This window comes from Acanthisitta chloris, unplaced genomic scaffold, assembly GCF_000695815.1.
Source record: "Acanthisitta chloris isolate BGI_N310 unplaced genomic scaffold, ASM69581v1 scaffold21225, whole genome shotgun sequence".
NCBI lineage: Eukaryota > Metazoa > Chordata > Aves > Passeriformes > Acanthisittidae > Acanthisitta > Acanthisitta chloris.
Genome location: NW_008675634.1, coordinates 76,008 through 88,180, shown reverse-complemented (window position 1 = coordinate 88,180; position 12,173 = coordinate 76,008). Strand labels below are relative to the sequence as shown.

The window sequence follows — 12,173 nt, the reverse complement described above, 5'->3', positions numbered from 1 at the left end:
AAGAGTAGTTTATATAGTTACTTTCATTTCAGGTGATCACAAAATACTTTACACCATGTATCATGTTCAAAGGGTTTGCTCCAAGCAACAGTCTTCAGCCTTGACAGAAAATACTGTGAAAACAACATAAAACCATTTTGGGGACAGAGAAGGGAGACTGGACAGGTAGAACACAATCACCTAATTTTTAGTATCAATTATGCCTCTAATTTCCATAAATACAGATAACATGCTGCAGTATGTTTTTTCCTGATGATTTCTGAAGCAATTCAGGCTGCTCACACATTACATAAATTCTTTTAGTTTTAATGGAATAATGTTTTCATTTTAATGGACATTTTGACCCCTATTGATTTTAAATTTGGATTTCAACACTTATTTTCATAAGCACTATCAAATCTCACTCAGCAGTCTAAAGGAAAGTGCATTCATCTGCACAACTATTTCCAACTACAAATATCCAACAAAACAGGATTTGCATCTGTATGTGTAAAATGCAATGATTTACTAGTTCTATGCTAATTCACATCATGTTATGATGGTTTTATACAATCAATGCAGAATAACTACTTCAAAAATAATGGGGGAAAATAAGCTGATGGGGCAGTCCAAGGTTCCAGAATACAAATTGCTGACTTTAAAATGCACAAATAAAAAGTGAATATATGGATACACCATTTGCCTTGGTACTTGAGTAGAGAAAGTAAACACAGTAAGTAATAACTTTTTAATTTTTCCTAAACAATTTGGCATAGGAACAAAAAATAAAGAGAAAAAACATGAATCTGGCTAAAGCCAAACAAGAACTTCCTCTTCTTTATTGAAGACCGAAGGTCTATAGGAATGGGGAATCAACTCCTCTATGTTTTCACTGTGAAAAAAACCCATATGGCACCTTTATTAGGGGGGAAAAAACCTCAACAAATTAGACTGAATTAGACCTAACAAGCTGAACTAGGACTGTTCCAGAGAATAGCTGCTTATGTTAGTAAAAGGAAAGTGCAATGGACACTGAGAGTACACAGTCCTACCTTCTTGGAAGGATGAAGGTGGACTGAAATAAGTACAAACTGAGTTGGGATCCTTTGAAATCTGAGACTACTAATGAACAAAGAGTGAAACAGAGGAAAAAAAGTACAGTAAGTGAAGTATCAGGTAAGAGAGGATTAAAAACAGGAATAAAAATGGTATTAGTGTGCAGAGACTGCAAGGGCAATTCACAATCACTGCAACTTGTGAAAAAGAGGGGCAGGGGAGAAATTTGAAGAGAAATTAGCAATGTGTATAGCAATCTAAATGACACCCTACTGAAGGCACTGGAGCAATGCAGGTCAACAACAAATCAAACAGAAACACTGTGAAGTAATGCATAATGCTACATAATTGCAGAGAAAAAGAAGTGAATAGGCATATTTTGCTAAAACATATTGTTTCCTTTGTATGACATCTCAGTTACCTCAGAATAAAACAAATAAAGAAACTCCAGATTACTAAAACATACATTTTCAGGGTCAATTCCAGTGGTTTTAGTTGTTAATTGCTTCCTTCCAGGGTGACCCTTGTCTCAGCTAGAAACCATTTTCTTCATTTCCTGTCCTAGAGGAATTTTTTTTTTTTGCTATTGCACATTTTTGAACGGTTGCCTTGCTCTGTCTCGGACACAAGGGAATGTTAGTGTTTGGTGCAATCAATTTTCTGGTAATACATTGTGTTATTAACAAGCTTGAGAGCTGTGGTGGGGAGAGGGGTGGGCAGAGAAGGGAGAAACTTGCTGTAAAAATCTCAACAAATAAATAATAACCCACCACCACCAGAATAACAACACCCAAAAATGGAGCCAGACACACCAGCAGAAGAGCCTGCAAAGGCATCTCAGCCACAGAGTTGCAGCAATCTCTGCAAAACAGCTGTGCAAACATTTCACGCTTGGTGGGATGAAGCTTGTTCTCCCAGAGTATTGCAGATGCTTCTCCTGGGTAGTAAGAATTGTTCCAGAAAACCACTTCAGATCACTGATGAAAAAGATTCTTCCTTAAATTAATGCAGCTCAGTTACAGGACACTATTCTGGTACCCCCAGCTCAAGGCAGACTGTCTGCCTTCATGTTATCAACCACTGCTGCTTTAGTTCAGGGCAGCCCAGTCACAGGAGTCACCTCAAGCCTTGCAAAGCTTCTTGCATACTTACACACTTTTCACTGTCAAACACATAGCACAGGTGCTTATTTGACTCTGAGTCTTTGCATATGAAAGTAAATATTCTCTTGTCAGTTTTATCATCAGCACAAAATGATATCCTGTGGAGCTGACAGTTGTGCTGGACCTCCTGCAAGTCAACAGAAAGATCATTGTTAAGATATTACTATACTTAGGATCAAGTTGCACAAAGTGAATCTCCGGACAGGAGGAGTACACAAGAGCAAATAAACTGCAGTAACACTTTTGAATATCTCTCGCTGTACATGAGAGTGCCTGAAAATGAGCTTTTATAAAAGAAAACACTAATATATTTTATATATATATATATAACTTCTATCACAGAAGTTAGGAAACTCATCTCATAAAAAACATTCCATTTTTACTGACTGTAAACAAGAAGTTTTTATTTGGACAGCATTTATCTGGGAATGTTTATTTGGACAGTGTTTTCTGATCTAGAAAATTAGTTTTATCGTTACTTTGCATCCCTGTGCAATTTATTTAGGGCCTGATTACATGAAATAATCTGTTCTGTTTCCAAGTGCGAAACACCTTCAGATTTCATCATCTCCCAAGGTCTGTTAAAATGGCTTTACTGAAATGAGTCCTTACCTTGCTATCCTAAACACAGAAAACAGAAATAAAAAGACTTGTCTATCCAAATACGGGGGCACAGAGAAATAAATATGACATCTAAATAATTGCTTATTTGAGGTGCAACACAAGCAGCTTTAAAACATTATTAGTTGTATGTTTTTGCTACTATATTTCACTTTGCATTAAAAAGCAAGTTCCAGCTATTCAAAAAGCTGCAGTGGCAATGCTCTTCAGCTGAGAGAGCTTGACAAGACTATAATAAAACTATCTTGACTATTTTTTGTTGTTTTTCTTCAACATGTCTCTTCTTGGTATTTTATTTTATTTGGCTTATTATGCGAGAAAGCAGCATTTGCTGCAAAGGGAATTATGTCCTTCGGACATGTACCATTATCAAATAAAAAAAAGCAAGTGAGGTTCCTAGAGTGCTACAAGTTCAGAAACTAGGGCTGCCCTCTCTGCACACAGCCATGGTGCCAAAAATGCACATATGGGCAATCTCTTCACCTTGCCCCAACGGAGTCCCTTTTCTTATTCCTTACAGATGTTCTTCTGTGTATTCTATTTTGCCCAAATCTTTCTCATTTAACCTCTGTCTGTTGCAGCTGTGTAATGTTTACCTACAATAACACCTATTTGGCCTGACTCCATTAGGTTTATAGATCTGTATCACTACTTTATATCGTTTAAAGATGAATCCATTTTTCCATAATCTTCCTTTTTGAGTGCCAAGTATAGAATCAGGGCCTGATACATAAGCATCTTGTTCCTACTGCAATTAATAATCATCACATAAATATAAACCAATATTCCTCTGTAACAGGACTGAAGTGATTTGTTTCAAAAACACTCCAAAGAAATTATTGTAATTAGTGATGATAACACAGAATTTAAGTAATTTCCTAAAACATCTATAAATTGTGCAAAAAGAAGGAAAATTGATTCAAATTTACATTTCCATGTAGCTTTAAGAAACAAAGTGGGAGATAAAAGACTACTCAGAGTTGACTACTACTTGAGCTGTAATAACAACATTGCTGAGAGATTAGAATGTTCCTACTCCCCCAGAAACATATATCCCACAGCTTTCTGTTAATCTCTGCAGGAAGAGTTAGGAAGATTGACATGTTTTGGCATTTGAATCTGTTATTGTAAATAATTTTTTTTGCCAGGGAATGAGGTTTAGCACCGCTTTTTGCCCTATGGTGTAAGGAAGATGCAAAAACTGCAATTGAAGTTGACATAGATATTTCTTGCCCCTCTGCTTATGGATGAACTGTTGAATTGTGGCTGTATCAAGAGTCTGAAGTGAAAATGGGCTGCAAGTAGCTATAGCCTTGAGCTGCAGCTACCTGTCCTCAAAGGGCAGTATCACTGTCTGAATGCAGCAAGAACTCCAGTATTCAGGAGCAGTTACAACAGGTTCATTCAGCATATGTATAAAGGATTTAAGAGCTTGCAGATGTTAAGAATTACTGACTACTGAGTAAATACTTTTTACCTTGATGACATTTACCTCATTATTCCTCTTTGAAGTCTGTGAGGGAGATGTTTTATTGCCCATCCCTGAAAGTGTTCAAGGCCAGATTGGATGGGGCTTAGAGCAACCTGGTCTAGTGGAACGTGTCCCTGCCCATGGCATGGGGTGGAACTAGAGAGTTTTTAAGGTCTCTTCCAGTGCAAACCATTCAGAGGTTCTATGATTCTGTGCAACCCCTTCCAAAATACCAGAGTACAGAAAGGAACAGAAAATCTATCTAGGGATGACCCAATGGACCTCACTGTTGAAAAGGGAGGAATTGTCATGCTGTGCCAAATGAAAAGTCTACAATAGTAGTTATGGCCTGCTCCATGGTGTTTATAGATAAATAAATATCACACCTGAGAAACAATGCATTCTGGGGAGGAGGGGGAACTAAAAAATTAAAACCACAAGAAAATGAGGAATAAAAATGGAGAACAGGTCAAAGAAAGAGAGGTGCACTTCCAAAGCAGCAGCATGAAGAATGAGGCACTGCAAACAGTCTCCTTATCCACCTGCAAACACCTACATGTTGGCTCCTACACAATGGTCACTACTTGGAAAGGTGTTTATTTACCACAGTGTTTTCACCTTCTTCACAGTTTAAAAGTTCTGCTGTGAAAGCATTAAAAAAATGAAATCCTATATTAGCTACAGGACTGTCATGTACAACACCCAAGTGTTGTAACAAGAAAAGGTATTTTAGAAGATTTTTTCCATCAACAGAGTAGCTTTCATTATCATACTTTTTAAAATGCAAAACAAGAGAAAAAAAACCAACAAGAAAAAACATTAAAACCAGTGCAATAAATATTTCCTAGTTTAGCACAAAAAGAACATGAATTTCTTACCTTTGTTTTTGGATCTAGAATTTTTACACCATAGATTGAGATTTGTAATTCCACTTTGGGTGTCTTTTGGCCTTCAGATTTCTTGATATGTCTTGCAAACTATAAGATGAAAAACAGAACAGCAATCACATTGATAGCAATTTATCTTTTTTTATTAAATCTCGTTTTCTCTCAACTCTGCTGACCTGTCTTCAGAAGGGCCAGACCTGGAAGGAGCAGGCCTGAATTACCTTGTGACTGTGAAGTACTTGGTTGTAGCCAACTGATACCTCTCCCAGAAATACTTAAAAACTCTGATTATATTTAATTAATAATTTAAGTGATAGTTTAGGGTTTGGGTTTTTGCTCTGTTCATATTCCAACTAGTACCTGGAATATCTTTCCATCAACACAACTGCTTTACACATGATGACTGTCTTCATCCCTTTTCTTTGTTTTTGTTTATAGACAGCTTCATTCATGGCAAATTATTGACCAGTTTTGAGAATCACCCTAAATGCACAAATTTAACCTGTTTTTCCCTTCCTCCTGATTTTATTCCTCATTTGGAAAGCATACTTATTGGAAATTAAGTAACTAAGCATCAATTTATAATTAATCCTATTAACTGCACACAGCAACATGACTATTCAGACAGTTTAATCCTGATTAATGTGTCACATCAGCTGATAAGTAGCACACACTTCACTAGGTAAAACAAACAACAAATCCCCCAGACAACCCCCACCCAAACCCCTCTGTGCCAATCTCAGAAACAACTCTTTGCATTTCACCAGCCAGGACCATTGGCATTTTGGCCAACAATATTTCTTGACTTTATAGGACAATTCAAACTTAATAGAGGAGAAAAGTAGTTTTCCTTTACTAAAATCACTAATTAAAACTCCTCCAAAATATGACTTAAATTTTATAGTGGCAATTTTACCTATTTAATTCTTATGTATCTGCTTTAAAAAGTAAGAAAATGATAGGCCAATCAATGTTTTATTAGCACAGATTTTACCACGATAGGACAAGGGGTAATGGGTATAAACTGAAAGAGGGAAATTTTGATTAGATATCCTGTGAGAGTGGTGAGGCACTGGCACAAGTTGCCCAGGGAGGCTGTATCTGCCCCAACCCTGACAGTGTTCAAAGCCAGGTTGGCTAAAGCCTTGAGCAACCTGCTCTGGTGGGAGATGTCCCTGCCCAGGGCAGGAGGGGTTAGGACCAGATGATCTCTAAGGTCCATTCCAACCCCTTAACATACTATGATTCTATGATTTTCTACCAAGATGAGTATAAAACTTAAATTGTTTACCAGACCATTGTCATACATTAATTCAATGTTCCATTCCACCAGCTTTCCTTTCTGATTTGTAATTTCATGATGTCCCTTTATTAGATAAAGCTTTGAGGACATATGTGATCACATGTGAGCTAAGGTACTTTCTTAGTGCTCTGCACTGGGCTCACTTTGCTACACATAAAAGGAATTGCTACAAAACCACAGATCACCCAGTTTGGGCATGTCAACTTCCAATGCACTTTACAGTGCCCAGAAACATACCCATGCAACATAATCCTGGGGCAAACCTCAATTTGGAAGAGCCTTGAACTTGAGTGAATCCTGACTTTTTGGAAATGTCCTTTTGTAAAAAAGACATGCCCAAGTATTTCTGTGCAGTAATGAAGGCATAAAAAATACTTGACTTCACTGAGTTAAAGTCATAGTATATGTTGAGAATGATGATGGAATGCTTGATTTTCCAATGGTAATTGTCTCAACAGAGTCCCAAACAACAGCTACAATGTGAAAACTTCTTAAAATAAGTGATGGATTAACTTGCACAAGGTTTGGAACAGCTGGCCAAAGCCTGCTACAAGTAGTCAAGAAGACTTACAACACTGAGGAAGTTCCAGAAGACAGTTCATTGCCAGCTCTAAAAAATGGTAAACAACTGACCCTACCATGTCTCCACTCTCAAAAGGCATAAATCAAGGTCAAGAACTAGAGAATTCAAGTGAGATGAAATTAATGCTGAACAATATGGATTTTACCAAAAATGCAGCTTGACAATCCCAAGTTTGTATGCCATTGTATTAAAGAAAGTGAAGTAATCCAAAGGAAGTATTAATTAAGTTAGTTACATTAGTCTCCAGACACAGTTATAAACAGGATATTGTCATTGGGAAGTTATGTTTCTAATGTATCCCAGCAGGGTTTATTTCTTCAGCATGACATTATTGAACAGTGACCAGGAGGAAAATTATTACTGATAAAATCTGCAGCAGAAAAATAGGAGGAAAAATGGGGAGAAAAATAACTAATGATCTGAAATGTAAAATTATTCCAGAGGAAGCCTGGAGATCAGATGCTGATGGTGGGGCAGATAACACACAGAACACTTCACCAACCAGAACACCACAGACTGGTATCACAACAGAGATGGTTTGTTTGCACACAGTCCACTTGGCAAATCATACACATGGGAACAAACTTTGTTTCTTGGGAGACTACCCTGTGAGGATGGAATTAGAAAGTCTTGATGACATGGCAGGCCTTTCACTAACTGTGGACCTTTTCCTGAAACTACAACTGGGAAGACAAGTGCAATCCTTCGATATTTCAGAAATCCTTAAGAAGACAACAATGGCTGCACTGCATCAGCTGCTTGTGAGACAACCCTCACATTTTATTTTCTGAGGGTTTCAAATGCAGAAGGTTGTTGACAAAATGGGGTAAGATCACAGGAGATTTGCAAAGTTAGTAGAGGGCTGGAAAACCACTTTATAAGAAACTCCAGCAAATCAAAACCAAGCTAATGGTGAAAGAAAAAACCCACACAAGAATCTCTTAGACATCCACACAAAAGAGCTTTTTAATCAAAGGTTTACTGGGATGCAGTGACTGAACAGCATATAGAGAAACTGAGAAAATCTGGTGCTTTCTTAGTGCTTTTCCTGCCCACTCCCTGTCCTATGCAATAACAGGTAACACAGACACTGATCAGTAATTTCTTTTGCATCTGACCTCCAGAATGCCAAGTTCAGGCACCTCCCAGACTCATGTGGGGTTTGAACAGCACATCCCAGCACGCACTCAGGTATCAGCCCATTTGCCTTTCTCCATCTATTTTTTTCAACTCATTCCTTCTACCTAAAGAGGACATCGAGGGACCTCTGCACCAGGGAGATATACAAACGTTACTTTCTCCTTTCAGCATGCATCTGAAACAAAGAAACATTTGTATCTCATGCAGTAACACGATTATTTATGATGGTAAAAGCTGTAGCCTCCCATTGGCATCAAAATGGATAATGATATAAAATTGTAATGAATCACAGCATGGCTTGGGAAGAGACAGGATAGGCCAAATTCTTAAGCTATTAGTTTATGCATATAATGTTCTCAGGCAAGACACCCAGATTTGGTCCAGTATTAATATGAGCAGCTCAGTGGATCGGTTAAATTTTATATAACTGCTTTAGAATTAACATCTTGTTTTTGTTGCATCTTTTAGGGAAAGCAACAGATACAAACAAATCTTATTTTCTGTGGCTTTACTTAGCTTTAAAAAGAAAAAAACTCTATATATCTTGTCTTTTATTACAGTAGCATAGAAAAGTGAGACTCTCCTTAAAATTACAGTTGACATGCTTATGCATCAACTCTTAGCAAACCATAATGAGAGGATTAATCAGCAAAACCAACATGACTGTAGTTAAAGAAATAATTGGATATGCAAATCAAAACTATGTCCTTCTCTTTAATATTTACACCTCATTGCACAACTCAGGAGTTTAGTTAAAATACTTGAGACACCAAAAGGTAGATGTTTCTGTGATTTGGGGGCTAATCTTCAGCCCAGGGAACAGAGTGCAACTCCTTCATTTCATGCATTTATGCAGCTACCAGTGAGACATCAGACACTGCACCTCACACAGACACTGAAAAGATGTCTGTCTGAGGGCAGTGAAGCTGTAAAAGCTGAGGAACAGCTTTGTACCTGCCTTTGAGAAGGTGCTTTTCCACTTTTTTTTCATTACAACACACATTATAAGGAAAGATGCCTGAAAACACCCACCAGGCCTTATTTCTTTTGCAGTGTCTACACATCATCTTATTGGTCATGGTATGGCCCAATCTCTCGTGCATGTTTGATGTGGCTATAATAGAATTATGACCTTGGAAAAATAGCTGTCAAGAAAAGGAGAAGGATGAAAAGCCCACTGACATGGGAAATTGAAACCCTTGATAATCATCCAGGTAGGGCAAAACCTGTCCAGAGGGCCATTTCTAGGGATTATACTGTAATTTATTTTCCAAACAGAGACTGTGCTGAGAGGAATGCCAATCCATCTACAGTGTAGCCTTTTTTCCATCTCCCACTTCCTGAAGGACTTTTTGTGTGTTTTGGTTTTTGGGGGGCAGGCTGCTTTTTTGTTATTGTTGTTTGGTTTTGAGGGGGTTTTGGTTGTTATTTTTTGAGAGAGGGTTAACAGGCATTTTCTTATTCAACTCTTCTCATCTGATCTGCTTTGGTCTTCAGGCTGTCCCTCACTGCTCCTGAACCACAAATTTTGCTTTCTTCAGTACTTCAGAGAGAACATTCATAGCTCTAAGGCTTGGCTGGAGACCACTTTATCCCAGTATTAAAAGATTCTCTGTACTCCACCCTCCTCTGTCTTTTCAACAAGAAATGAAATCCAGCTATAACAGGAGAGAGAGCTCACAACAATACCCACTGATGCTCCATTAAGGGCAGCATCAGGACAGCATCACTGTATCCTTAGGGGTCAAGGACCTGATGAAAAATATTTCAAGTGGTTTCAAAGTGATTAATTCTATTTACATTCTGTCTGGTCATCTCCACTTACAGAAGAAAAGTGGACTGAGTTGAAAACTGGGTAAGAGAACAGTCTTTGGCCGTCACAAAAACATCCCTTGGAAGGCTGTAAAAGGAACACCTCCAAATTCAGTTTACATTTGGTTTCTTTGGAACACAGCTCCATGCCATTTTCTTACCACTGCTCTGGTTATGCTTCCCCTTCCTTCTGTTATGCTGATCTTTCTAACAGTTCTCAGCTCTGGAAATCTTTCAAGCACTTTAAAAGAAGGATTAAATTCATTCCTACAGTCTGATCTAGATGTTAGAGCTTTCATTAATCAAGTAAGAATTTCATTTAATAAAATAAACTGTGATTTGACGACATTTAGACATGAACAATACAGCGATGTTTGGATATAGCATTTGCTAGCATCTTTAGTTTTTGTTTCACTCTAGAAATATGTTTGACTAGAAAACTTGAAGGACAAAAATGTAATAAACTATGAAAACAGTTCACCTTATCTTACAAATAAAAACACATTTTAAATCATTCGTGTCCAACTTTCTTCCTTCTCTTGCAGTACAGCTCCAGCTTTGAAAACACAGGGAGAAATCCCAACTAGACAAAGCATTGGAGAACCCTCTAGAAAAATTAGATATAGATGCTTGAAAACACTGTATCTTCTAATAGCAACTGACCCAGCAAGGTTGTCAAGAAAATGCAATAGTAGCGTTTGGGAGAAGTACAATGAGGCATCAAAGCAAAGTTCCTTCAAGTTCCTGTGTGTTTCTGAAGAACATCGGCTCCACCTGCTGGGAAAAGTCAGTCTGTGGAATGGAGCTGCAGTGTCTGTGCTTGGCAAGCCAAGAGTCTGTGCTGAGTGAGCTAAGGACTTGTGATTTAAAGAAGTAAACAGTTGTATATCGAATCTCTACTCTGACACAGCCTGATGACATGATGGCTTAAGAAAAATACTTCATGGTGACAGTATTTCGTGGACTATATATCACTTTAAGCACATGACTTCAAAAGATTATTAGCACAATGCATGTTATTTGTAAAAATAACTCCAAACTAGAAGAAAATGTCGCTTGTTTTTCTGCCAGCTATTAATTTTAAATAAAAACAAATTATTATTAACGACATGGTGATTAAAACCAAATCCATGTAATTAAAGAATATATATGGCATCACAAGCTACATGACTTGTAAATGCTCTCCTACTCCCAAAAATCACTAAATGTTTACTTTCAGCATATCTCTTCCACTATCAGACATTTGTTTTCAAGCTGTTTGCACTGGTTTAAAATTTTCAATTAGCATTTTCTAAAAACAAGCTGCAGATGTTAATAATAAAATGCAGTACCTCTAGGACTTCTCTTCAAAGAGTACAGATGCACAATGTCAGTGTTGAAATAAGTATTCAATTAATTGGGATTGTTTCAAACATAAAACCTTTTTATTGCTCTCTGAATTCTGTTCCAAGACTTTTCAAGTCCTTCCAAATGCTGTCGTTAATTACTTTTTCTAATAAACTTGTGATTATATAAGGTCACATGGAATACTTGACATCTAAGCTCCACAATTCCAGACTTGAAAAAAATAGTGTAATTCTGGCAGCAACAATTGGGACATCTATATCTGAAGCAGTTTATCTACAGAATACATGTAAGAAGTTACAACAGATAGCCACACACTTCCACGACACCACAAATATATACACAAATTTTCTGGCTCTTCCCACACTTCAGAGAACAGTCATTTGAAGTCCTTTTTTGGATCTGCTTTCACTATTTCCAGGTACCAAATCATACAATCCAACAGACCCAAAGCCTCCAGTGACCAGTTCCCAGGTTAGCCTGGAGATCCATCAGTGAGACAGAGCCACTTAGCAGCTCCTTAGGACGAGTCTAATAAAACATCATTAAAACAGAATCCAAACGTCTCCATAGCAGGATATCATCGTGACAGATTTTGAACAAAATTAACTTTTCTCAGGGTATTGTAATTTTATAAACACAACAGACTTCACTCCAGTTTTAGCCTTTACAAAGTATACACAAACCCACACACTTTGTTTCCACTGGCAGGATGCTGCAAGGGTTAAAAACGGGTCAGACTTACCTTAGCATAGAACACTTGTAAATAACTAATCAATAATGACTGAATAAATGCAACAGAGTAAACCTTTTT

General features: G+C 37.5%; 1 protein-coding gene across 1 annotated transcript in view; it reads right to left on the bottom strand.

Moving 5' to 3' along the window:
- Window positions 1-12,173, bottom strand: part of GULP1 (GULP, engulfment adaptor PTB domain containing 1) — a gene marked incomplete at its 3' end in the record, with an annotated part of 55,196 nt that overhangs the window by 18,975 nt on the left and 24,048 nt on the right. Inside the window, exons 3-4 of the mRNA XM_009075844.1 lie at window positions 5,169-5,267; window positions 2,188-2,325 (exon numbers count right to left, since the gene is read on the bottom strand). Coding sequence (XP_009074092.1) covers window positions 2,188-2,325; window positions 5,169-5,267 — 237 coding nt within the window. The remainder of the gene's footprint in view (window positions 1-2,187; window positions 2,326-5,168; window positions 5,268-12,173) is intronic.